At 38.4% G+C, this 27,947-nt stretch overlaps 3 protein-coding genes across 7 annotated transcripts in view; 2 read left to right on the plus strand and 1 right to left on the minus strand.

Moving 5' to 3' along the window:
* KLHL20 (kelch like family member 20) overlaps window positions 1-4,227 on the plus strand; it is a 63,457-nt gene extending 59,230 nt beyond the window's left edge. The window contains exon 12 of the mRNA XM_042924691.1: window positions 2,655-4,227. Within this exon, the coding sequence (XP_042780625.1) occupies window positions 2,655-2,739 (85 nt within the window). The 3' untranslated portion in view covers window positions 2,740-4,227. The remainder of the gene's footprint in view (window positions 1-2,654) is intronic.
* CENPL (centromere protein L) lies at window positions 1,826-27,023 on the minus strand. Of its 4 annotated transcripts, XR_006198703.1 has the most exons (9): window positions 26,802-26,894; window positions 26,429-26,522; window positions 23,242-23,418; window positions 20,118-20,369; window positions 15,141-15,683; window positions 11,116-11,188; window positions 6,109-6,137; window positions 5,175-5,364; window positions 1,826-2,015 (listed from the first exon to the last, which is right to left on the minus strand). XR_006198703.1 is itself a non-coding variant. In XM_042924695.1 (8 exons), the coding sequence occupies exons 3-6, from the start codon at window positions 23,413-23,415 to the stop codon at window positions 11,117-11,119; spliced, it is 1,041 nt and encodes a 346-aa protein (XP_042780629.1). In that variant the 5' UTR covers window positions 23,416-23,418; window positions 26,429-26,522; window positions 26,802-26,894; the 3' UTR covers window positions 5,105-5,364; window positions 6,109-6,137; window position 11,116. The 4 variants fall into 4 exon arrangements, 3 of the variants coding, with proteins under 3 accessions (XP_042780629.1, XP_042780628.1, XP_042780627.1); XM_042924695.1 differs by lacking the exon at window positions 1,826-2,015 and having other exon boundaries at window positions 5,105-5,364; XM_042924694.1 differs by lacking the exons at window positions 1,826-2,015; window positions 5,175-5,364; window positions 6,109-6,137; window positions 26,802-26,894 and adding an exon at window positions 26,954-27,023 and having other exon boundaries at window positions 8,641-11,188.
* Window positions 26,953-27,947, plus strand: part of DARS2 (aspartyl-tRNA synthetase 2, mitochondrial) — a 29,760-nt gene continuing 28,765 nt past the window's right edge. Inside the window, exon 1 of one of the 2 annotated variants that reach the window (XM_042924689.1) lies at window positions 26,953-27,860. In XM_042924689.1, coding sequence (XP_042780623.1) covers window positions 27,737-27,860 — 124 coding nt within the window. In that variant the 5' untranslated portion in view covers window positions 26,953-27,736. The remainder of the gene's footprint in view (window positions 27,861-27,947) is intronic. The other variant, XM_042924690.1, reaches the window with a different exon arrangement.

A 27,947-nucleotide genomic window follows, 5' to 3' on the forward strand; every position in this document is an offset into this window, starting at 1 on the left:
TTTTAAAAATTAATTAAAATCTTTTTAAATATATTATTATTCTATTTTAAAGTCTATTAAATTTTAACAGTCACTTTTAGGGAGGAGTCTACATTTTATTGAAGAGATTTAACTATGTTGGGGCACCTGGGTGGCTCAGTCGGTTGTGCATCCGACTTTGGCTCAGGTCATGATCTCACAGTTTGTGAGTTCGAGCCCCACGTCAGGCTCTGTGCTGATAGCTGGGAGCCTGGAGCCTGCTTCAGATTCTGTGTCTCCCTCTCTCTCTGCCCCTCCCCCACTTATGCTCTGTCTCTCTCAAAAATGAATAAATGTAAAAAAAAATTTTTTTTTAAAGATTTAACTATGTTAAACTATATAGGATTAACTTTACTTTTAAATCCTTGTCTTAACAATCTTAACAAATCTTTCCTAAGTACTTCTTATAAATTCACATAAATCAGATAACTCATGCATTTATTTTTTCAAAAATTTTTACAAATTTAGCAAAATTCTCTTAAATTTTAAAACAAAATCATAAGTCCAGATCTTTACTCAATCACACGTTTTATACTCGATTCACAAAACTAATCTGATAGATGCCTTAATATGCCAGAGTTGCTTAAATATTACAAGAACTTAAAATGTCAAATATATAGTTAATTCTCAAACTTAATACAAAATGTTAATACTATAGGTTGAATGTACCTCCTGTCTATACTTAATTCCAAATATTAGCCTTCTAAGAAAACAGTTTTACCTTCCAAGCAACATGGGTTTTCTTTCTCAATAAATTTGGCTTATTTGCCTAAATACATTTAAGGGAACCACAGATCCCAGTCTGGCCTGGGATATGAGGCAGCAGACATTCTGAAAGATCTTTTCATGAACATGAAAGATAAGCTGAGATCTTTGTAGTCCTTATTCCAAGAGTCTGTCTCGTAGTCCATTCCTGCTGCATTCTAAGTAGACATTTTGTAAATTTGAGCCCGTAACTACCCACCCAGATCTTTTCGTCATTCTAGAAGATTCAGCTAATGAATGTACTGAGATCTTTTTATAATCTTCATGTCTGGGAAAGCCATACTTTTACAGATATTTAAATGATAGGCTTTGGATTCTGCCTCTCTCATGTCTCTGTAAGACTTGGTCACAATACTGAAGTCAGACTAAAAGTCAGATATTGTAGCACTTTGGGCTTCTGCATCACATTTCACAACCTTGGTTCATTAAGTAAAGATAGTATTACTGAGTGAGTGTTCTAGACCCTGGGATACAACAGTGAACAAAACAAACTTCTTTTTTTTTTTTAATGTTTATTTATTTTTGGGAAAGAGTGCAGGTGGAGGAGGGGCAGAGAGAGAGGGGGACAGAGGATCCGAAGCAGGGCTCGAACTCAACGAACCATGAGATAACGACCTGAGCCAAAGTTCGTTGCTCAACCGACTGAGCCACCCAGGCACCCCAAACAAACTTGTCTGAGACTGGAAGTAACATATCAGGGGGGTAGAAGCTCTATGGTGACTAGCAAAGGGGGTGGGAGTGTCCAAGGAGGAGTTTCCACTTTAAAATATAGCCTAGCAGGCCTCACTGCAAAGGTAAACATTTTAGCAAAACCCAGTAGAGGTAAGGGAGAGATAGCAGGAGGTTTTTATGAATAGGAGCCCCCTCCCCCCTTGTGACATATTTTCTTACACACTTCGCTTCCTTTTTTAGTGGAAATTTGAGAAGATAGCCAAATTTTCTTCTGACTGCTTAATCACTATGATCCTATGTAATGACCTATTTCTCAGTAACTATCACTAAATAGAATTAGTAACATATGACCAAGTAATATTTAGGAAATTCTTAAGAACCATCTTTTGAGAGATTACGATCTCCATTTTTGTCTCAGACTTAAAACCAGTTTTACCTTACAGCTGTAAGGATCTAATCCTCTTTTCCGTGGAAATCTGTACTTTCGAAGATGGTCTTGTTCACAAACTCAATGCTGACCTTATTCACTCCTATCCAGGTTTGTTCCATAAAGGAGGAGGCTTGTAAGAAGACATAGAAGACAAAAGGATAAAAATAGTTGCTGTTTAGGCAGAGGGAAGTGTGGGTAGGAAAATCATATAGCCATGGTCAAAATTAGACACAAAAATGTAGAATATATGATTCTATGTAATTGTTCGAAATCAGTTTAGGTGAAAAGTTTTAAAGTCATGATGCGAAATGTGGATACGATGCTCTTATTCTTAAAACAGTATCCTGTAAGTGAGACCTTTTCAGCCAGTGTCTTAAATAATTCTGCTACTTGCCAGTGTTCAATTCCAGCTCCTAATCTTTGGAAGAGATGTGTGAAGCGAAATTAGTTGTGCAGGGCACCTGGGTGTCTCTGTTGGTTAAGCGTCCAACTCTTAATTTTGGCTCAGATCACGAGATCACAAGTTCATGAGACCGAGCCCTGTGTTGGGCTCAGTGTGGAGCCCGCTTGGGATTCTCCTCTCTCTCCTCACTCTCTGCCCCTCCCTCCCCTGCTCATGCTCTCTCTTCCACTGTGTCAAAATAAACACATTAACTTTTAAAAGAATAAAAATATTAGTTATGATAGAAAACGTGTTTTATTAACATCTAAGTTATAGAAGAAACAGTGTTTTTTCCACTTTGAAATCTGATTTTATTTTTCTTTGCAGGTTATATGGCGGGATGAATTACCGTCGGCTGGGGGGTGGTGTAGGAGTTATTAAAATGACACATTGTGAATCCCATATATGGTGAACATCTAGAAGACAGTCGTATACGCTCCTCTGTATTCTGAAGAGCTTTGACTTTGGAGCTTTGTACAGCTCAAGAAAACATTAGAACAAATTTTATTCTTTGCCGGTGCCTCAACATATGGAAATATAAATACAGTGAAAGTACTTCAACTGCAAGATGCCACCTTTGCACAAAAATTTTCAATTCTGTGCAGAATATTTATTTTTGGTTTTAATTTATCATAGGTTTTTTTGTTGTTGTTGGGTTTTGTTGTTGTTTCGTCCTGTTTTGCTTCGGATTTAACCTTCCTCCCACTAAAAAAGGAAAAAAAGGATAGGAAAAAAAGGTAAAAAACTCCCAAGCAGCAAAAGTTAATTTCTAAGATACTAAGTTTGAAAATACTAATAAGGGGAGAAGGGCTGTACACGATCTAGTTGTTATCGCCAGGCACTCCATCCACGTGGCTCCACTACTTACAAGGACCACCCAGTGACAAAGATAGGGATGCAAACTGTATTATTTGGCCATCATCCTTGCACTAAGCACCAGAAGACTTGAAAATATTAAACAAACAAACAGAAAGGAAACACTCATTTTAAATAGTACAACTCAGAAGGAATATTGGATAGATAAAACCAGGACTCAGACACTAAAGTTTTCATCAGTGGAAGTTTGCATCTTGTTTCCTTCCATACGAACTTGTTTTCCACTATATTTAAAGTCTTTTTTCAAGATAGTATTTTCATAGAATTTCTGGTAGCTCCAGAGCTCTGCTCAGTGCCTCTGTAAAAACACTATACAATTCTTATATGCTGTCGAGAATCCTCCGATAGAATCATGTGCTACTCTGCAAGACTTTTTGCTCAAAAATATTACTGACTGAAACAACTTTCCTTCTTGTTTCCTTATTGCTACTAAGGACCAGCAGGGAGAAACGTCTTCTCCCCAGCAGTGAATACTGTTACGCAATTTACACTTGACGCTCAGGCCTGCTGAAGCTGAGGCTGACCTATAATCACAGCCTCCAAGGGAATGAATTCTTCAGTTCGTGTAATAGTACATGCTAATGAGTAAAACTGAGGCATTTTATTAATAAAACCTTGGTTCTTTTATACAAACTATATATCATTATCTTCATTCTATAAAGCCACTGTTAACTACTTCTCTCAAATTGCACTTTCTGGTGAAAAGTTAAAATTTTTAAGGAAAAAAATGATACAAATTTCAGTGGTCAAAGTTTTATCATTGTGTTCATAGAGCAATTTTTTTCAGTGTATTTTGCAGGAAAATCTTTGAATAAGACTTTAACCACAACCGAAAGGAATAACCTTCTCCTCCCTCCCCCCAACTACAAAAATGTTTGGCAACTTTGTGTTTACATTTAAAGATCATTTGCACCTTTACAAGGAAAAGAACTAAGTATTTGGTAAACAGTTGTTTACATGTATCATTTATGCTTTTTTCTAGCATGTATAACTTTTTTAAATAAAGGTAGTATTTACCATAAAACAAGTTTTGGTTAATGCTTTTTAGTGCTTGTGTCTCTGCTATTTAGTTTCTATATCATTTGTATTTCCTATATGTGAAGTTGTAAGTACTTTCAACCTGAAGGAATAAAGGATTGCCAGCTAGAATTATGAATTTTTATTATATATTTTATATAATAGTATTTTATCACCTAACCTCTAAACTTATTTTCTGGTGGAACACTCAAGAATTATATACTTTTGAGCCAGAAGGACTCTTAACAGTCATGTGGGCCAAACCCATTTATTTGCTCTAAGAATGAAAACCAAAGAAGTCCTCACAAAGAGTAAATAAATATGGTCAATTAATAGAACCAACATTAAATAACATTTCCCCAAACTCCCACTCCATTTCTCTTTCTACGCCACACTGCTACTCCAAGCCTACTTGAAACAGGGCCTAGAATTAAATATACTAACAGACTTTGACTAAATCTGGTATGTAACATCAAAAAATTATAAACACTTTTATGAGATCCTTACAGTACTGTATCAAGTTAGTCTTTAAGACCAAAATGACATATTTCCCAAGACTCTACTATTGCATAAATTGTAAGAAAAGGAGAGGAGTAAGAACAGGAACAAAATCCTAGGGATTAGACCCTCCATAAGTAGCCAAGTTCCTAGTAGGAGCAATTCACAGGAGTGATTCAAGAGCAGAAACCCAGCAACTACAGTACTGGCCAAAGTGTTCATTGGAGCCTAAGGAGTTTTTTTTTCCTTCCACTGAAAGTGGTCCAGTTTTATTATTGAATAATATGTACTTATTATATAAATGACATTGCTATAAAAGAATATTAGCTTATTTGCATAGTGATTTCCACAATTTTACGAAGAATCTTGGAGTTGGGTTGGGCTGGCAATCATCTTCATTTTATTAGTAAGTAAACTGAAGCTTAGAAAGTTAAAAGGACATGGTGGAAGCTGAACCTCAAACCACATCCCGATTCCAAATCCATTGTTCTCTATACCACTCTCCAAACTAGGGGGACGCAGTTTATCCTGTATCCTTCCCTCTCTCTGGACCCAAGAAGAACTGTTGCTTTCTCCATCTCTTCAGCTTTTTCCTTGTTAGGGACACAGTGGCTACTTCTAAGCTCTTCATATGAGGAACCGGAAACTGAAAGTGAAAAAAAATACAAATCATAAATTATCTCAACAGATGCAAAATGATTTGACAAGATCCAACAGCCATTCATAATAAAAACCCTCAGCAAATTAGGAAGAGAACTTCTTTAATCTGACAAAGGGCACGTATGAAAAACCTACAGCTAACATCATATTTAATAATGAAATATGCTTCCCCACTAAGGAACAATATAAAACTACTCACCACTTCTATACTGATGCATAGGGGCACTTGTACCCCAAAGTTTATAGCAGCACTCTCAACAATTGCCAAATTATGGAAAGAGCCTAAATGTCCATCAACTGATGAATGGATAAAGAAATTGTGGTTTATATACACAATGGAGTACTACTTGGCAATGAGAAAGAATGAAATATGGCCTTTTGTAGCAACGTGGTTGGAACTGGAGAGTGTGATGCTAAGTGAAATAAGCCATACAGAGAAAGACAGATACCATATGGTTTCACTCTTATGTGGATCCTGAGAAATGTAACAGAAACCCATGGGGGAGGGGAAGGAAAAAAAAAAAAAAAAAAGAGGTTAGAGTGGGAGAGAGCCAAAGCATAAGAGACTCTTAAAAACTGAGAACTGAGGGTTGATAGGGGGTGGGAGGGAGGAGAGGGTGGGTGATGGGTATTGAGGAGGGCACCTTTTGGGATGAGCACTGGGTGTTGTATGGAAACCAATTTGACAATAAACTTCATATATTGAAAAAAAAAAAAAAAAACTACTCACCACTTCTATCTGCCATTATGGTGGAGACTCTAGCCAAGGCAATTTGGCAAGAAAAAGAAACAAAAGGCATCCGTATTGAGATTAAGTAAAACTGTCTTTATTCACAAACAACATGAATCTTGTATACAGAAAATTCTAAGGAATTCACTGAAAAATGAGAATAAACAAGTTCAGCAAGGTCACACAATACAAGAACAATATATACTCACAACAAAGAATCCAAAAAATGAAATTAACAAATCAATCCAAATGTATAAAAGTGCAAGCATATTTTTGAAAGGCGCATCTTTAAAAACACAAAACACATAAAATTATCTTCCTGTCATCATCTAGAACAGATGTACATGTAACTCTACTTTGAAACTGCCTGGCTACTTATCTATACAAAATAAAATAATTTTCACTTATTTTGGAAAAAAAACCCATTCTCAATAGCATAAAAAAATACTTAGGAATAAATTTAACAAAAAAAAAGTGCAATACTTGTATGCTTAAAACTATAAAACACTGTTAAAATGGAAATTCTGAAATGGAAAGATATCCCGTGTTCATAGATTAGAAGACTTAATATAATTATGATGGCAGTACTCCCCAAACTGATCTACAGATTCAACACAACCCCTATCAAAATCCCAGCTAATTTTTTTTACAGAAATTGACCAGCTGACCTTAAAATTCTTTGGAAATGCAAAAGACCAGAATAATCAAAACAACCTTGAAAAATAGGACAAAGCTGGAGGACTCACACTCCCCGATTTCAAAATGCACTACAAAGCTACAGTAATCAAGACAGTGTGGTACGGTGGGGCCTGGGTGGCTCAGTCAGTTAAGCATCTGACTTCTGATTTTGGCTCAGATCATGATCTCACCGTTGTGGGATCGAGACCCATGTTGGGCTCTGCACTGAGCATGGAGTCTGCTTGGAATTCTCTCTCCCTCTCTCTCTGCCCCTCCTCTGCTCGCACGCACCCTCTTTCTAAATAAACTGGAAAAAAAAAAAAAAAAGTGTGGTACTGGCATAAGGACTGACATCAATGAAATAGAATTGAGAGTCCCAAAATAAATATCTGTGGCCAATTGACTTCTGATTCTTTTTTTTTTTGCCAATTGACTTTTAAAACAACAGTCTTTTCAATAAATGGTACTAGAACAAATGGATATCCTTATGCAAAATGATTAATTTGGATGCTTACTTCACCCCATACATAAAATAGTCAAACTGGGGGGCACCTGGGTAGCTCAGCTGGGTGAGTGTCCAGCTCTTGGTTTTCAGCTCAGGTCATGATCTCCCTATTCCTGAGATCTTGCCCCACATCGAGCTCTGCTCTTCCAGTGCAGAGCCTACTTGGGATTCTCCCCCTCTCTCTGACCGCCCCCGCTTGCATGCTCTCTCTTCAAATAAATAAACTTTAAAAAAAACTTCAAAATGGATTACAAACCTAAATTTAAACCTAAAATTATAAGATCCTTAAAAAAACATAGGAATAATTCTTTGGGACCTTAGATTAAGCAACAGTTTCTTAGACACAACACCAAAAGCACAAGAAATAAAATAACTGATAAATTGGACTTCATCAAAATTAAAAACTTGCATTTTGAAAGTAAATGAGTTCACTCTGGTATTTCCAATTCAAATTTAACATTACAGAGTTTCTACTTAGCTTACTTTATAATTGTGTCTTTTCTTTTACACTCAAAATCTTGGTAACATTGTTACATGTTTTATCTTATTACAAACAGTGGTAAAACAACAATACCAATATTATTAATCACAAGATAACTGAGTGCAACTTAAATTCCTTTGCTGCTCTTCTTTTCCTAAGACATAGCTGACAATGTACAGTCAAAATACTAGGATTTAAAGATACTAAAAATAATTATTTGTGTGATTATGGCAAGAACTTAATATAGTTAGGTTCATTTGTTTTCAATTTTTAAGGATTGCCTTTTCTTTTTGATCTAATTTTGTTTCAGAACTATATAAAACACTTAAATGGTTCCAAACTATAAAAGAGGAACATTCAGATAAGTTTTAACTTTAATTTCTGTCCCCCTTACCCAGTTCCTTCCTTCCCCCTAGTTAGTAACCATTTTTATTAGTTGGTTTATTCTTCCATTGGTTTTTGGAAACATAAGGAAATACACACACATATTCATATTTCACCCAGTCCATCCATAACAGACAGCACACTGTCCACAAGTTGCTCTTTCACATAACATATCCTAGAGATCAAGATCACTCCATGGTAATGTTTTCACTCCTGTGTGGATCCTGAGAAACTTAACAGAAGACCATGGGGGAGGGGAAGGAAAAAAAAATGATTAGAGAGGGAGGGAGCCAAAACATAAGAGACTCCTAAAAACTGAGAACGAACTGAGAGTTCATGGGGGGTGGGAGGGAGGGGCGGGTGGGTGATGGGTATTGAGGAGGGCACCTGTTGGGATGAGCACTGGGTGTTGTAATGGAAACCAATTTGACAATAAATTTCATATTAAAAAAATAAATAAAATGAGTATTTTAGTCAAAAAAATAAAAATAAAAATAAAAAAGCTATATAAAAAAAAAAGATCACTCCATGGTAGTATTAGATTATCTTCCACAAACCTTTTTATGGTTACATAGTGGTAATTCATTGTGTCGCTATACCATAATTTATTCAAACAATCCCCATGGGATGGGCACTTGGATTGTTTTCGGTTTTGCTACCAAACACCATTGCAATAAATAGCCTTATATGGGCTTCATTTATATTTTGCCAGGGAGTTTTGGGGATAGAATTCTAGAAGTGGGATTGCTTGTTAAAGGGTAAATCCTACAACATTTTGCTAGATATTGCTAATTTCTCCACTGAATTTGTACCATTTCTAACAATCTTTTAACTGTTTTCCCTTTCACTCTTGTCCACCTATAATTCATTCTCCCTCATATCTTATAAAATACAGATTAGGTAATATTCTCTCCTGCTTAAAACTTCAATGGCTTCCCACTGCATTTAGAATGAAATCCAGCCTCTTCACAAATAGCTACAAAAACTTAGATGATGTAGATCCTGCCTCTTTCTATCAAGATTAGGTTTGGCTATGAGCAAGAGACCCAAAATGTCTTTAAGCACCAGCCTGCACAAGATAAAAGTTTACCTCTCTGACACACAGGTCCATAGGAAGACTGCCCAAGGGTGGCACTGGGGTTCAGCCTCAAGAAGTCCTCAAGGCACAAACTCGTTTCAGGCCATGTTCCACCATTCCTATGACCTGACCTGCATCCCCGTGACCAAAAAGAGTGGCTAGAATTCCAGTCATTATATGTGTTCCAAGCAGCAAAGATGGAAGAATAAGAAAAAGCCAAGGGGTACATGTCTGCTGTTTTTTAAGGAAGATTCCTGATCCTTCCATTTATATGCCATGGGTCAGAACTTAGTCATAGGACTACACCTACCTATGAGAAAGGCCAGAAAAGACCATCTTTATTCTGGACAACCACATGTTCAGTCAAAAATTGGGAGACATACCCACGGAATAAGTCTCTGCTGCACAATCTCTTCAGTCTCATCTAATACTACTCCACCCTGACTTCCTTCAGCCACACAGACTTCCTTTATTTCTCAAATAAGCCAACCTCTTACCTATCTCAAGGCCTTTGCTCTCGCCATTTCACCTGCCTAGCAAACCCTTCCACAGATCTTCACACAGCTGGTTCCCTCAGCATTCAGGACCCAGCTCAAATGTCACCCACCCAGAGAGACCCCCTTTCCATATTGTACTGCCTTAAGTATTTATCTCCACAGAAATTATTTATTTTTTGCCTTCCTCCACTAGAATGTAATTTCCAAATGACAGGGATCTTTTTTGTCTTCACTGCTATATCCCTGTTACCCAATACAATTCTAAGTACACAGCAGGAACTTAATATTAGTTAAATGAATGACTGTCTCACTCCAAAGCCCATGCTTTTTCCACTATCTCTGCTGTTCCTAGTATATGTGAAATAATATTCCATTCCAAAAGTTAACCTTTTAGAAAGACAGCCTATTAATTTCCTTTCAGACAACTTTTAAAAAAGAGTTTCTAAAGTAAAACAAAATGTTCCCATACTCCATAAATTAAAACAAGAGATTTAAACATATCATCTTGGGCAAGTCTCCTAAGTTGTTCAATCTCATAGTTTTCACCTATAAAATGGAAGAGTTGGTTAAAATACATTTACTTAACCTGCAGACATTTACCAAGCACTGTGCTAAAGCAAAATTAGGGACATGAAAGTTAAACAAGATAACTGCTGCTCTCAAAAGAGGCTCACAGGTCCCTTTCAATTCTATAAGTATGGTTCTATATAATTGCTGGTTTGTAACCTTTGTGCTACAGAAAAAGCCTATGACTTCTCATTCCTGAGACATTAATTAAAGATCTGCCACCAAGACACTGATAAACACACTGCTTCATTTTAAAAGTGAATATTTAATTCAACATTGCAATAAGAATTGAACAGCATTAAAAACAGAAGCATATTAGTGGCTTTAATAAATGTATATTAATTTTTAGTTTCCTTTGGAGAGGATTTTGACTGCCAACTCTCTACAGTGAAATGATAGTAGGAAAATGTCTTTAGAAGACAGAAATTCTCTCTGAATCCAAGTCTAAAATGCTTAAAAGGGATTAAAGCTTTTTAAAGACCCAAATCAAAAACACTCAATATTAGAGATATCTCATTTGAATCCTAAAAATTTGATATAAGATGGCCCAAGAAAATAACAACTCAGCATTTTCTAAAGACTGGCCTCCCAGATCATCATGACTATTATACGAACACCTGGCTGTGATTCATTCGCTACCACCTTCTTTGTTCTAGATCCTTCTTGGCTTCTATCTGGGCAATTCCAAAGGCACTGAGAGGAAAACAGATGCAGATATAGATGCATGTTTCTCCTGCAGTTCCTCTCAGCATAGAAATCAGGCAAATAATCAGTGAGAAAAAGTTATATAATCCATAATTTATAGTTCCCACAAGACCTCAATCAATTTGAAAAATTGCCAGTTCTGTCAAATATGCCAAGACTCCAATGAGGTATTTATGACACAGAATCTGAAAAAAACAAACAAACAAACAAAATTAAAGTTAGAATTAATTATTATAACAAAGCAGTTTGATAAAAATTCCAGGCTTATTTAAAATTCCGTATCTGCAACCTTAAGATCAACCCATACCACTGTGGCTCTAAGTCAAATAGATTTTACTTAACGAAGACTACTAACTTTAATAAATATACAACTATTAGTCAATGGTGCTTAGAAATAACTAGACTAAGGTTCTTATTTATCCTGGCTTCCACAGTTAGGCTATCTGCCTAAGAAGTAAGGGGAGAGAAGGGAATCCACGAATCGCTTGGATCTACATTTTCTAGAAAAAGGTTCCACAGCTTCCTTCTTCTCAAAGGGATACAGACTCCAAAAGTACCTTGTAGAGGGGCACCTGGATGGCTTAGTTGGTTAAGTGTCTGACTCTTGATTTTGGCTCAGGTCATGACCTCACGGTTCATGGGTTTGAGCCCTGCATCGGCCTTCACGCTGACAATGAGAACCCCGCATGGGATTCTCTCTCTCTCTCTCTCTCTCTCTCGCAAATAAACATTTAAAAATGAAAAAACTTTTTTTTAAAAAGTATCTTGTAGAAACTAAGCAGGTGGCAGAAACCTGGCTGACACATCATTCTTGGCAGCAGTACACTGTTGCAGTTAAAAGCAGAAGCTTTGGGGAGCCCATGGGGCCCAGTCAGTTGAGTGTCCTCCGCCTGGTTTCAGCGCAGGTCATGATCCCAGGGTCTTGGGATAGAGCCCCGTCGGGCTCTGCACTGATAGCGTGGAGCCTGCTTAGGATTCTCTCTTTCCCTCTCTCTCGTCCCCCCAGCTCACTTTTTCTCTCAAAATAAACAAACATTAAAAAAAAAAAAGCATAAGCTTTCGAGTCAGATGACTGGGTTCAAATGCAAAGTCCACTTATTACCTGTGTGATATCAGGGAACCTACTTATTCCCTGTGTTAGTTTTCTCTTTACAACCTATGTAAATAGGTTGTTGTGAAAAACTAAATGAGACAATATACATAAAATGCTTAAAAATGGCTGGCACAATCAGTGCTTAATAAATGTTAGTTATCATCATGGCATTACGCAAAGCTAGGAGCCAGTTACTGTCTTACATCATTAAGAGGGGCTCTTAGATTTACAATAGACCATATAAAATAAATGTGCTTAAGAACCACCGTTAATCTTCATAAGAACACATTTTACAAAACAGTTTTTAAATGTAGTTTACTAATGGAGGTGAGCATATGAAAACAAAATTTTAAAATATATTCAGACCTCATGAACACTGAATTCTGAGGTGCTAAAATGGAATTTTTTCCCTTTATAATTTCAAAATAACATGATATAATCTTTCAAATGTTTTACTGGAAATCAGAGTAAGAAATAAATTTAACATCATGATCCAGCAGAAGCAAATGTATATACCCTTACCACATGTGATACTCATTTTTATATTTTCCATTATATTTCTTTCATTGTTTTTAATGTTTATTTACTTTTGAGAGAGAGAGAGAGTGAGCAAGCACAATCGAGGGAGGTACAGAGAGAGAGGGAAACACAGAATCAGAAGCAGGCTCCAGGCTCAGAGCTGTCAGCACAGAGCCTGATGCAGGGCTTGAACTCATGAACTGCAAGATCATGAAATGAGCTGAAGTCAGACGCTTGACCAGCTAAGCCACCCAGGCACCCAGATTTCTTTTGTTTTTTAAAGCTGTTCTCTTCCCATCATTTTCCAACCTACTATTGCATTATGACTTTCAGTTTGAAAAACACTAATATAGTGCTTATAGAGTATGAACTTTTTGGAACCTAAGAGATAAGCACTCAAATATTGACTCCTCCTCTTACCAAACTATCTTGCAGGTATCACTAAAACCTATCTTGGCCTTGTTTCCTTGTTTTAAAAATAAAATGTGAATAAAAATACCTACTACAGGGTTGCTCTGAAGATTAAAATTAAGGTCTATTGGGGCACCTGGGTGGCTCAGTCAGTTAAGCTTCTGACTTTGGCTCAGGTCATGATCTCACAGTTCATGAGTTCAGGCCCCGCATTGGACTCTGTGCTGACAGCTCGGAGCCTAGAGCCTGCTTCAGATTCTGTGTTTCCCTCTCTCTCTGGCCCTTCCCAGCTCACTGGCCCTCCCAGCTCACGCTCAGTCTCTCTCTCTCATAAATAAATACATTAAAAAAGAATTAAAAAAGAAAACATTTAAAATTAAGGTCTATTACACTTCTCTAAAGAAGACATCCGGATGGCCAACAGGCACATGAAAAGATGCTCAACGTAGCTCCTTATCAGGGAAATACAAATCAAAACCACACTCAGATATCACCTCATGCCAGTCAGAGTGGCCAAAATGAACAAATCAGGAGATTATAGATGCTGGAGAGGATGTGGAGAAACGGGAACCCTCTTGCACTGTTGGTGGGAATGCAAATTGGTGCAGCCACTCTGGAAAACAGTGTGGAGGTTCCTCAGAAAATTAAAAATAGACCTACCCTATGACCCAGCAATAGCACTGCTAGGAATTTACCCAAGGGATACAGGAGTGCTGATGCATAGGGGCACTTGTACCCCAATGTTTATAGCAGCACTCTCAACAATAGCCAAATTATGGAAAGAGCCTAAATGTCCATCAACTGATGAATGGATAAAGAAATTGTGGTTTATATACACAATGGAGTACTACATGGCAATGAGAAAGAACAAAATATGGCCCTTTATAGCAACGTGGATGGAACTGGAGAGTCTGATGCTAAGTGAAATAAGCCATACAGAGAAAGACAGATACCATATGTTTTCACTCTTACGTGGATCCTGAGAAACTTAACAGAAACCCATGGGGGAGGGGAAGGAAAAAAAAAAAAAAGAGGTTAGAGTGGGAGAGAGCCAAAGCATAAGAGACTCTTAAAAACTGAGAACAAACTGAGGGTTGATGGGGGGTGGGAGGGAGGGGAGGGTGGGTGATGGGTATTGAGGAGGGCACCTTTTGGGATGAGCACTGGGTGTTGTATGGAAACCAATTTGACAGTAAATTTCATATATTAAAAAATAAAAAAAATAAAAAAATAAAAAAATAAAATAAAATCCAAGGGACAAAATTAAAAAAAAAAAAATTTCATATATTGAAAAAAATAAATAAATAAATAAAATAAAATTAAGGTCTATTAGAATCCTAGCTCAGTGACAAGACCAATATTCAGAGTGTTTACTGTGGCCATAGTTTAATACATTTTAAATATATTAATATATTTTATTATATTTAGGTACCTACTCTCAGTTTATTTCTGAGATGTCCTCTAATAAATACTTTGCTGAGAGTAGGGGTGCCTGGGTGGCTCAGTTAAGCACCCAACTTCGGCTCAGGTCATGATCTCATGGTTCATGAGTTCAAGGCCTGTGCCAGGCTCTGTGCTGACAGCTCAGAGGCTGAAGCCTGCTTTAGATTCTGTGTCTCCCTTTTTCTCTGCCCCTCCCCTGCTCACACTCTCTCTTTCAAAAATAAGTAAAACATTAAAAAAAAAAAAAACTTCCTAGAGAATAAAACAATGTCAATTATTTCTTTGCCACTAGAGACAGAAAAGTCTAAAATATAAAGATGCCATCTTAGTTAGGTATTTCTGGCTATAATTTTCTGATCTAACACAAAAAATACTCTGGCGCTCTGATAATTATTTCAAAGTTTGAGAAAACATAATTCTGAAAGTTTCAAAGTTACTATATTCATTTTATTACCAAAGCCTGTAGCACACAGTATATAGTATCCTTCCATTACAGAGCTGCATCTAAAGGCTGAAGACTTTCTAGCAAATCATTTAGAAAGCATAAAATCTCTCTACTGTCTCGAATTAGCATTCAAACGTGTTTCTTCAATGTGGAAAATACAATCTCTATACATTTTGAAAACTATGCAATAAGAAAAAATTACCTAACTAGATTTGTTCAAACTAACCTTTATTTTTCCATCAGTATGTGCTGAAGCTACAGATGTTGAAACACGGACCAATCTTGTGGCTGATAAATGAATTTTGAAGTGCCTATGAAAGTGTGAATAAAGGCAGTCCATGAATAAGTCAACTTCCTCCTGAGTAACTTCCCCGGGTGTTTTGTGGACGCTGTCCCACAAAGCTTTTGCATCCTCTGGATGTATGGCATAAGAAATGTCCAGACTTTGAGGGCTACACGGTACAGACCAAAGAAATTCAGTAGTAGCCATATATTGGTCCATTTTGCATGCAGTCCACATAGCAGCCATCCAGGAAAGATTAAACGCATTGATTGCTAAGGAACTGAAATGACAATCAAAAGTTTTCTGAAACCAGGTTCCAACTATAGCTGTATTCGTCTCTGCTCCATTTGCAAGAAATAAAGGTACACAGGTGAAATCTTCTGGAACGGTCTCCAGAAGACTGTCTCCAAATACACAGCAGAACCAACCAGTCCACAACACTTTTTGTCCTCTGTTCTCTGACGGTAACTGAGATTTTGACAGAATCTACAAAGAAAAAAAAGGGGGAGTTCATTAAATTCAAAAGTACCTTTACTCTTAAGTTACACCTTCTCAAAATTAGTACATTAAAAAATAAGAAGATATATTGTATTATTTGCCAAAAAAACATAATGGGAATAATCTCCCTAATCATTATCAGGGTTTATCAAGTTAACTGACTTTCCTCCTAATATTTCTTCTTCTTCTTCTTCTTTTTTTTTTTTTTTTTAGAGAGCCAGGGAGCATGTAAGCAGGAAGAGGGTCAAGGGGTGGGGTGGTAGGGTAGGGAGGAAGAGAGGGAAAGAGGGAAAGAGGGAGAGAGAGGGAGAGAGAGGGAGAGAGAGGGAGAGAGAGGGAGAGAGAGAGAGAGGGAGAGAGGGAGAGAGAGAGAGAGAGAGAGAGAGGGAGAGAGAGAGAGAGAGAGAGAGAGGGAGAGAGGGAGAGAGGGAGAGAGGGAGAGAGGGAGAGAGGGAGAGAGGGAGAGAGGGAGAGAGGGAGAGAGGGAGAGAGAGAGAGAGAGAGAGAGAGAGAGAGAGAGAGAGAATCTTAAGCAGGCTCCATGCTCAGCATGGACCTCAATGTGGGGCTCAATACCACAAGTCTGGAATCACGACCTGAGCCTAAATCAAGAGTCAGACGCTCAACTCACTGAGCCACCCAGGCACTCCTACCTCTTAATATTCTTATTAGGACATGGTATATGGCAAGATCTTGGTGCAGCCAAAATGCAAAATAAGCACATTAAGGAATGCCAATATGGTATAACCAAGTATGCTATCCTTGGGGGGGAGAGGGGGCCCTCAAAATTTCAACTTCAGAAGGGACTATAAAAAGTCATATATTCAATGTGTTTGAATTCTTCCATTGAGGAAGAATTCAGGATTTCCTAAGGCAGCTCTATCAACTTAACATTGTTCTTTCATATGTTAGGCACACAGTATCTACCACAGGTCCTGCTTTCTTCTTTATGTGCATGTAGAACAAATCAAATCTACTCTCTCTTCCACAGAAAAAGCCCTTCAAATATCTGATAATCCCAATCATACGTAATGCCAGGTTCAACATCTCCAGTTTCTTTAACATTCCTCCTATGATACACACATTATCCTGCTTACTCTGAAATTCTTCTGCATGAGAGTCATTCATAAGTGAATATAATTACTTCAAAAAGACCTAGATTATACTACTACTAATATAACCTTAGATTGCAGTAGTTTTCTAATTTTTAGTTGACAGCTTTAAATTATCCCTATTCATTCTTGCTGTTAATAGGTAAATCTCCCATAATATAGAGAGGAATATATGTATTCCTATTAAAATTTAACTCTCAATTTGACCCATTGTGCCAATCCATTCAGATTTTTTAGAATCTTGGTTATATTTTCCAGCAGACTGACTAACCCTTCAAACTTCAAATTTATAAACTACATGATAAACATACCTTCCAGATATTCATAGAAGTTTTATTTTTAACCTTTATTTATTTTTTTGAGACAGAGAGAGACAGAGCATGAACAGGGGAGGGTCAGAGACAGAGGGAGACACAGAATCCGAAACAGGCTCTAGGCTCTGAGCTGTCGGCACAGAGCCTGACGCGGGGCTCGGACTCACAGACTATGAGATCATGACCTGAGCCAAAATCAGATGCTCAACCGACTGAGCCACCCAGGCGCCCCAAGATATTCATAGAAGTTTTAAAGTTTGACCAGGATAAGGTGAAGAACACAGCCCAGTATCAGATCCCGTTAGAGATCATCATTTAAAAAGTTACTTTTAGCATATTTGCCTTCTTGTTCAAGAGACTACAAGCGATTCTCAAAAACCTTAAAGCCCAGCCAGACATGTCTATCACACTTTTATAACCTAAAAGTTGGGGAACCCTGTGAAGAAATGAGGTTTAATTTGCGAACTATTAGGACACTCTGCTAAGAGTTCAAGAGGTCATTTCTATTCTGCACTGGAACAGTTGCTTACCTGTTGACATGCAAATCACATCACTTCTCTGGGAAATCAACTGCTTCATTTGACAAAGACTACTGTCTACCCAGTACCTACTTGTCCTTCCACAATAAAACTGTGCTTTTAATGAGATGCTTTTAAGGAGGTAGCAAAGCACCCACTAAAAAAGAAAAATTTCCTAGTCTGTCTTCCAACAGGGATGCAAAAAGAAGTGGTTGGGTCTTAGCAGCCTCATTAAAAACTTACTCAGGCAGGCATCCTATTTGCCCTTCCCATCTTCCCCCTACTTCCTCCTGCCTGGAACTTGCATCTAATATTTAGCGCTTCAAGAGCCATATTAGACTCCAATGTGACTTTAAGGATGGAAGCCATGCACCAAGGATGATACAGAAGATAGAAGGAGCCTAAGTTATTAATTCATGAAGCATACACCAGTCTTAAACAGCTTACTCCACTTTTTTTGTAAGACAAATAAACCTCGGGGCACCTGGGTGGCTCAGTCGGTTGAGCGTCCGACTTCGGCTCGGGTCATGTTCTCACCGCCCGTGAGTTCAAGCCCCACGTCGGGCTCTGTGCTGACAGCTCAGAGCCTGGAGTCTGCTTCGGATTCCGTGTCTCCCTCTCTCGCTGTGCCCCTCCCTCATTCATGCTCTGTCTCTCTCTCAAGAATAAATAAAACATTAAAAAAAAAAATTTTTTTTAAATAAAAAGACAAATAAACCTCTATCAATTAACCTCAAGATAGGCATCTAATTCACTGTTATTTAGCTTTCTGTTTTATGCAGCTAAACCTACCCCTAAGACTCCTGAAGATCCTTGCCAACACCAGATCTATACCAAGTGTCAGCAAATTTTTTCTGTAAGAATCAGACAGTAAATATTTTAGGCTTTGTAAGCAACCACTCAAATGTGCTGTTGTAGCACAAAAGCAGCCATACACAATAATGTAAACAAATGAAAGGAGTTCTGTTCCAATAAAACCTTATTTAGAAAAACATCAACAACAAAAAACAAAAACAAGCAGCAAATCAGATTTGACCTGCAGGCCAGTTTTCTAACCCGATCTATACAGATAAACAAAATTAGATCTTTTCACCATTTCAGAATTTAATTTGTGGTGACTATGAGTTAACTCAGAATAAACAGAAGTAGCAGGCATGAATAATAAATCCAGTTTCTTAATAAATCAAGATAGTCATACTACTTTTAAGTAAGAGTAACTGAACATTTCACAATATATAATGATATGTTACTTTTATTTTTTATTTTTCATTTTTTTAAGAGTGTGCATATGTGTGTGCAAGTGAGGGGGGATGGGAGGAGAGGGAGAATTTCAAGCAGACTCCATGAGCCCAATGCAGGGCAGAGTCACCCAGGGGCCCCGTGTTACATATTTGTTTTTTGCTAAAATTCCACTTCTAGGAATTTGGTCCTAGTAAAAACCATAGAATTACACAGATATACTTATAAAATGTAGAATTCTTAATGATATGAGTAATTACCTATGACATTTTTTTTTTTAAAGCCATAATGCAAAAGTATGGGCAATATGATCCCAATTTTAATAGATCCAGATAGCCAGACAGATGTATCTATGTTCATGAGAGAGATCAATCTGTCGTTTCTTAAATAATCTTTGTCTAGTTTTGGTATTAGGGTAACACTGGCCTGGCAGAATGAGTTAGAAAGTATTCCCTCTGGTTCTATACTCCAAAGAGACTATAGAATTAAAATAATTTCTTCCTTAATTAAACTTTTGGCAGCTTTTACCAGAACTTATCTGGGCCTGGCGCTTCCTATTTTGGAAAGTTATTAATTATTGGTTCAATTAAGAAATTGAATTGGTTCAAGAAACTGAATTGATTCAATTAATAAACTAAGAAATTGAACCAATAATTAATAACTTTCCAAATGAGAAGCTTACTCAGGTTGTCTATTGCCAAATAGATGTATGCCAAAATGTTAAACTGTGGTTTTTAATTTTCTTTGTATTTTTATGTATTTTCTAAGTTTTCTAAAATAAATATTATATCATAATCATGATATTATATCATAATCATGATATCATAATCATATTTATTTTAGAAAAACCTTTTTTTTAATGTTTATTTATTTTTGAGATAGAGAGACAGAGTGTGAGTGAGGAAGGGGTAGAGACAGAGGGAGACACAGAATCCAAAGCAGGCTCAGGCTCTGAGCTATCAGCACAGAGCCCAACGTGGGGCTCAAACTCACAAACCGGGAGATCATCACCTGAGCTGAAGTCAGACGCTTAACCGACTGAGCCACCCAGGTGCCCCCCACAAAAAAAATCTTTAAGTTGGCCATATCTAATTACTACAATTTGGTCAAACAAGACATAAAAAAGGTTATAAATCACAAGCTCAAAATATTTTTAACCAGTAAGAAAATACCACAATTTCTAAACCAAGACAGTGCGGATTCTTTTCCTGAGAAGCAAGTACCGTTTATACAACATACCTGGACAAGAAATGCTTCAGGGTCTCTTTGTGTTCCTTTCATTCCTAGGAGAGTGGAGAAAGTCACTTTGATGTTGAAGTCTTCTCCCACTTCAACAGCAAGCCCTTTTTGCTTTTCAGCAGCAATAAATGCACTCAGAAGTCTAGAATACTCTTTGAGATTAGTATAGGAGAATTTATATAGGGGAGTTAAACTATATAAAGTCCATTGTTTATGCAGAAGAAATGCAAACTTTTGAGGATCATTATCTTCCTAGAGAGAAAAAACAATCAAGACAACAGTAGTTTAAGAATTAGGAAACATTAGTAAATAAGAATTTAATCAAAGAATTTTAAATATTTACTACAAATCTGTGTACCTGATCTTTACATTCCAACCAGACTGGAGTCTGCAGGACTCTGAAGATCCCTGAACAGGGCTTTTCATTCACTGTACCTTCCCTCTGGAATGCTCTCCACACATGTGTTCACATGGCATGTTCCCTTCCTTCACTCAGTTTTGTCCAAATGTCACTCAAGAGGCCACCCTATGTAAAGTTGCACCTGCACCCACTCCAATTTTGTCACTCTGTATCTCCTTAACATGCTTTATTACTATCTGGTATCATATGTTTGTGTGATTTTTATTGTCTGTCTTCCCTGCTAGAGTATGAGTTTGAAGGGAACAGGGATTTTTGTCGATTTATTCAGCGCTACATCTCTAGCACCTAGAACACTGCCATCTAGAACAGTTGTTCAATATATATTTATTGGATGAACATTTAAAAACTTAGATTATGGATTTAAAAAATAGTAACTATTCCTGGGGCATCAAATTTGATTCATGTTAATTACGTAATTGTTTTAAATGTTTAGCAGTAAATCCATTCTATGACCCATTGTCAAATTCAGTCGATCAAATAAAAAAACACTTAGTATTTCTGCCATGCTCTAATAGAACCACTGGTACCATCAAAAACAAAACACTTCTGCGGCACATGAGTAGCTCATTCCATTAAGTAGCTGAGTCTTGATTTCAGTTCAGGTCATGATCTCGCAGTTTGTGAGTTCAAGTCCCATGTCTGGTTTGTACTGGCAGCATAGACCTTGCTTGGGATTCTCCTCTCCTTCTCTCTCTGCCCCTCCCCAGTGCACACGCTTGTGTGCGTTCCCTCTCTCTCAAAATAAATAAATAGGGGCACCTGAGTAGCTCAGTTGGTTAAGCGTCCAACTTTGGCTCAGGTCATGATCTCACGGGTGGTGAGTCTGAGCCCCGCATGGCGCTCTGTGCTGACAGCTCAGAGCCTGCTTTGGATTCTGTATCTCCTTCTCTCTCTGTTCCTCCCCTGCTCACTCTGTCTCTCTCTCAAAAAATGAAGATTAAAAAAATTTTTTAAATAAATAAATAAACTTAAAAAAAACAACAACAACAACACATCCTTCACATTGGTTCTATGGCATTATTGAGGGCCTTCACATACACCCCCATACAGGTCCCTACTTTTATCCTGAATTGTTCTATAGAATTCATACTTCCTGACATAGTTTTACAGCTCCAACTATCTTTTGGATAGTTGGAACTTTCATTACAGTTGTCCATTTGATAAAAATATTTGTTTTGACTACAGTATTCACGGAAATTTGTATAAAACTTTGTAAGTTATAAACTTTCTTATAACTATCAAAAGGTACAGCAAAACTATTTGCATGATAGAAAATTTATATGATACAAAATTATTTGTATGATAAGGAAGCACTGAATTGGACATCCCAATCCTTTTGTCTTTTTAAATGTTTATTTATTTTTGAGAGAGAGAGAAAGAAAGCGTGAGCAGGGGAACAGCGGAGAGAGAAGGAGACAGAGAATCCCAAGCAAGATTCTGTTAATAGCGCAGAGCCCGAGGCAGGGCTCAAACTCATGAAGTGTGAGATCATGACCTGAGCCAAAATCAAGAGTTGGACACTTAACCAACTGAGCCACCCAGGTACCCCTGGATATCCCAATCTTTAATTTATATACAATTTCTGTTCTATGGTTAAGAACCATCACTTTCATCACCATCGCTAGTAATTTAAGAAACTTTTCAGAAAGAAGCAAAAATTTTCTCATATCCCAAAAGACATGAAGCACACAACACTGACAAGAAAAGATTACAGGGAAGGTGTGGGGGACTGATTCGCCAGACTCTGCTAAGTTCCTCAAAACCACACATCAAACCTGCACTAACTAGGGTTTTATTTCATGTTCCAGCGAAATCACAAATTACTAATATTATAAACCTTCAGAATTGTTTATGAGTCATCAGAGTTATGAGTTCTTATAACTCATAACTGATTATGGAATCAGGCAAAAATTATCAATGGATATGAAGTGCAAGGGGAAATTTTGATAAGAACAGAATGTTTACATTATCCTAAAGTGTCTCCCCACAGACTGCTTATCAGATGCAGAGGGGAATAAAACAGTAACCACTGGGCAGCACCTTGACAGGATGATCACAACTGATCACCTATGTGCTACCAGATGTTATCCCCAAGGACAACAGCATCCACGCTGTATTCCAGTCAAGAATACAGAACTTCAATCTAGTCACGAGGAAATGTCAAATACAAAACAAAGAATATTCTATTTAAAAAGGATAAGGGAGGAAACTACATTCTTCAAAACGTCAACGTCATAAAGGACAAATACTGTGGAAATGCTGGAGATTAAAAGATATAACAGGGGAGCCTGGGTGGCTCAGTCGGTTAAGCATCCAACTACTGATTTTGGCTCAGGTCATGCATGATCTCACAGTGTGTGAGACCAAGCCCCATGTCAGGCTCTGTGCTGACAGCACAAAGCCCACTTGGGATTCTTTCTCCCTTCTCTCTGCTCCCCGCCCTCCACCGCCGTCCTACTTGTACCTGCGCTCTTATGTACACAAAATAAACTTTTTTTAAAAAGACATAACAGAGGTGGTATTGATGGTGTGAGTAACTACTTTCACTACTTCTCACTATCTCACAAATATTTTTCACTATTTCTCACTTATTATCTGAGAGATTTGAGATACAAAAAATACCATTAAAAGGTAATAAAAAGCAAAATTTATTCACAAATGTTCTCAATTATTGAGTAACATGAAGGAACACAAAAAGCATACCTGTAATTGTGAACACTGAGGAATTTTCCTTCGAGGTGGAGTCGGGACAAATGAAGCCTGCTTCCTGACTGATTCTAATCGTTTCCGCAAAGGGGTGGCACCTATAAAATAATCTTTAAGCCTTGAGGATGCACCGTGCCTCGGAGTCGATTCTGGTGTATCATAAGGATCCATGGTCTACAGAAAAGAAATAAAACCAGAATTCTGAACACTAAAAAGTTAACTCATGCTCATAGTTTCACTGATTCTTCTTCTCACTATCAATGAATTATTTCTCTCCCTTCCCCTCCCCACCCTCAGTTTTGACTTTTTAACCAAGTCCTACATTTCCCATTTGCTATAGGCTATTTTTATGAATATCTTACAGATACTTCAAACAGAAGGTTCAAACTAAATTCAACTCCTTCACATCCTTCTCCAAAAGTTTGCTGGTCCATTTTCAAATTCCTGTCAATTTTCTATGTTAATTTAAATTCTTTTAAGATACTTTCATTCTTGAACTGATAGTCATTAAGCACATTCTCTTGAGTTTTTCCTTCAACAGTTTTGTCATCCATTCCCAAAGCTACCTCCAGGTTCTTACTACCACAACTAAGCATTTTCCATATGTACAGGTAATCCATTCTTCAGCAATGACACTTTCGTCACCTGTGCAAAAAACTTTACAGTGATGAGAAAATTCTACTCTTCTGCTGACTATTTAAGGTCTTTCATAATTCAGCTTGCCCTTATCCTGCTTCTAGATAAACATATTCTTGTCTTGTTTTTGCCTATCAATCATATTCTCTATCTGAAGTGTCTTTTTATCATTTCACCTCCTTTAAGATCATGCTCGAATTTGATCTTTTTCCAAGTAGAATTTTGTTAATTTCCCCAAAATACCTATGTTATACACCTCTGTATCAATAGTTCATTCCTGGAAGCAATGTGTATAGGTGTATGGGTGTGTGTGTATAAAAGAAGATCTCAAGGTCAATACTGTTTAAAAGCCCAAAAACCGTCTGGATGAGCCTAACAAAATCTCTCAATAATGTTTCATACAATCTTTGGAGATTAATAATACACCAGCTCACACAGCTCTCCTTGACCATCTAGTCTGTACTACTCATTTTGGTCCATATTCATATACTTCCTTGTAGTATTTTTTTTTTTTTTTTTGGTGTGCATTTTTTCTCTTTCCAACACAACTAAAATACCTTGACTGAAACAATGCTTTTTATATCGCTTATATAATTACCCTAATATAATGCTGAGTGTTAACTGTTAACGAGTATTGGTTTAATTGAACAGAAGAATTTCATAGAACTCTGAAATTATAACTTTCATTGAAAGGAATTATATATAAGGTTATAATAACTACTCCCAAGTACTAGCACAGTTAACCCTTTGAAGAAAGTTTTTCACAAATGAAAAGTTATACCATTTCTATATTTAAGATAAATTTCATTGTGTCCAAGTAGGACACCCTCTGTCTTGCACAAAATTTCATAAATAAAACATACAGTTCTCAATGTTCAGATAATGCCCAAGCAAGATCATATACCACATAACTTAAATAGCAACTACTTTAAAGCATTCTAGCTTTAAGCGCATACTGAATTAGCTCTTTACAATTTGGGGCACCTGGGTGGCTCTGACGGTTGAGCGTCCACCTTCGGCTCAGGTCATGATCTCGCAGTTCATGAGTTCCAGCCCCATGTCAGGCTCTGTGCTGGCAGCTCACAGCCTGAAGCCTGCTTTGGATTCTGTGTCTCCCTCTCTCTCTGCCCCTCCCCCGCTCACATTCTGTTTCTCTCTCTCTCTCTCAAAAATAAATAAAAATTTGAAATTTTTAAAACTTAATCAGTCCCATCTACACAGAACGTTTCTTTCAAATTTGTCATTTGGATTAACTGCTAACATTTATTGAGCATTCATTAGGTGCCAGGTACTTGTCCAAGCCCCTAACAAATACGCTCATTTAAATCCTCAAACAATCCCACCAAGTGGGTTATCATGTTTCCAGTTGATAGATGGGAAGACAAAGAAACAGTTAAAGAGTGCAAGAACCAGGACTTGAACCCAGACAGTATAAAGTCAGAGTGGGTACTCTTATCTCCTTGCACACTGCATTTGAGTAAAGATCAATTTCAAGGCAAAAAAGCCCTGCTGAATTTGACTCCTTAAAAGAAAAATGCTATGAATTAAAAAAAAAAAATTTTTTTTTAATCCATGTAGGTGAGAAAAGACTATTAGCACTGATTGGTTGGTTTTGAGAAAACATTTCCCTTAAGTATATAATACTGTAATAACGTGAAATAGCCCAACCACACATTTAAAGATCAGAAAATGACTTCTATCTATTTTACTCTCACTCCACACTCAATAATATGCAATTTTACCCTGCTCAATAATGAAGAGGTTAAAAATATACCCTAACTCATTTCGGTGTCCCAATGTTAACCCCTTTCCCTAACCCATAACTAGGGACACATAGACGCCCCTTTCATCTTGCCATTACAATGCTGGAGATCCCAACAATTCCCACACATCATTTAAATGAAGTCAAAACTCTGAGTCTCAAGGTCCTACCTTGGCTGATCTTATTATTTGCTACTATCCAGGTTCATCTACCGATTCAAGAGTTCTTACCCCAAGATCTGTGGACAAATGGACTTTCCAAAATCCAACAACCCTCTCGGGTCCTATGCAAAATGTTGTGGGCATGTGTATTTAGTGGCGGAGGGGGATGGAGAAAGGTCCAGCAGACAATCTTCAGAAAGGTTAAGAACCACTGCCCTACGCCCTACTCTAGACTGATCATCACCCTCCTACTCCTCCTGTCAAGTTTGCCTCTGCTCCCCGACTTTTTTATTCAGCCTATAGCCAATTAAGAGTGCTTCTCTCCTCCCATCTGACCAAATGCAATCCATCCTGTAGGGTTCGCGTCCTCAGGAAAGGGCAGGGGTCCACAGAGCTAGCTCTCCAGCCAACTCTCCTTGCCATTGCAGTTCATAACACACAGTTACAACTCACTGGGGTTTCTTGCGGTAAATCATTCACGTTTCTACACTGCCACCAATACCTAAATCCCACCGCCAATGCTCGGCCGAGTGCCAAGCACACACAAGTGTTGTAAAGATAAGGAACGCACAAAAGGGCAAAATAGAACTTACTGCCCGTCCTGGACAAACACAAAGCGTCTTACCAATGAAATGCTGTGATGACGCTGTCACCCATTCCGGCTTCACGAATCATTCTTCAAATCTGGTTCCAAAAGTGTGGATCGAGACTAAAATCCCCTGAAGTTTAAAAAAAAAAAAAAAACGCCAAAATGGCAGCTCAGAGACAGTTGCAGGGAACCCCTGGCCCTTCCAAATTCCCTCTCGCTCCACAGTAAGTGGGTTCACCAGGAACACAAACGCCCCTGTAAGAAGACCTCCGCTGCCTCAGACGTCCTTCGATTCACCCCGGGAGGGACATTTCCGCTGACCCGGCCACCCACTCTGCGACCCTCGCTCCTGTGAAGTCGGCTTCTGCCTCAGGAGGGGAAGGGCAAGGGACACTAGGTCCCAACTCACCCCTCTCCACCTGAGCCCTTCAGGAGCTCAGCTAGCTTTGAAACCCCGCCTTTGAGAAGCGGCAACCAAGCCTTCAGCCGCCTTCTCAGTTTAAAATCATTTCCCGACTCGCTCTGCGGTCCGACGCCGGAAGCCTCCCTGGTGTCGATTACCCGTTAGTGAAGCAACTACGGTCGTCATTTTAACTGAGGTCGAGCGACTAACCCTTATCCGTCAACTTGGCTAATCGCGCGAAGTTAAGTCTTCAGCGTTTTTCTATCTACGCGAAGCTTTCCTTCAAATTTCCGCCCATAGTAAACATGGCGGCGGCAACTCTGCTCTGATTGGTTGAACTTGGGTGCTCGCGGAGCCGAATGAGAAGCGCTAGGCTCCCAGCAGTGATCTGGGTGTGGGTTCGGGCCCTGAGAAGGTTTTGTGTTTGGGGTTTGCTCGCCCTCCCTTTTTTTGAAGACCGGAGGCCGACCGCCAGGTGTGAGCGATTTGAAACCTGAGGCTGAGTTCCTTTCTGTTTCCCGTTCTGCCTGCGGGAACCTTTGGGGAAGCGTGGAAGGAAAGGAAGGGCGTGCGCTTGGTGACCGGCCCCTTCCTCTGCATGGTCGCGGAGTCCCGCCCTGCCGTGCTGTGTGGAATGGTTTTCGGCTCTTCTGGCCGCAGTTTGGTTTGTTAGAAGTGGAAACTGATGCATTGAGGGTGGAAAAAAGGTCTTTCCCCTATCCGCTCTCCAAGGACGCTAAAGAACTTGCAGATTTGTCTAGTTTCTAGACACGTGTACTGGAATGTTCAGCGGAAAATGGCTTAAATGTTGGAGAAGAGAGCAGGAACTCCTGGCATTTTAAGGGATTTGTGTATATTTCCTAAACTGACTTTTGACCACCATCCAACACCGGCAACTTGGGATTCGTAAGCGTCTCTCGCCATCCTGCTGCGGTTCCAACATGTTCTCCTGTTGGTTAAGTCGGCTGTGCAGGGGTTTATCCACACCCACCGGAAGGGTCACCCACCTGATCCAGGGCTCTCTCTCCAGAAGACTGATGCTCAGTTCACAGAGGAGAATTCCAGGTTGAAAGCAGTGAAGAGCTCTGTCCTCTAAACAGTACTTCCTGTTCTCTACGGCCGAGTGCTCTTACTCCGTTTTCCTGTAGACTT

This window comes from Panthera leo, chromosome F3, assembly GCF_018350215.1.
Source record: "Panthera leo isolate Ple1 chromosome F3, P.leo_Ple1_pat1.1, whole genome shotgun sequence".
Classification (NCBI taxonomy): domain Eukaryota; kingdom Metazoa; phylum Chordata; class Mammalia; order Carnivora; family Felidae; genus Panthera; species Panthera leo.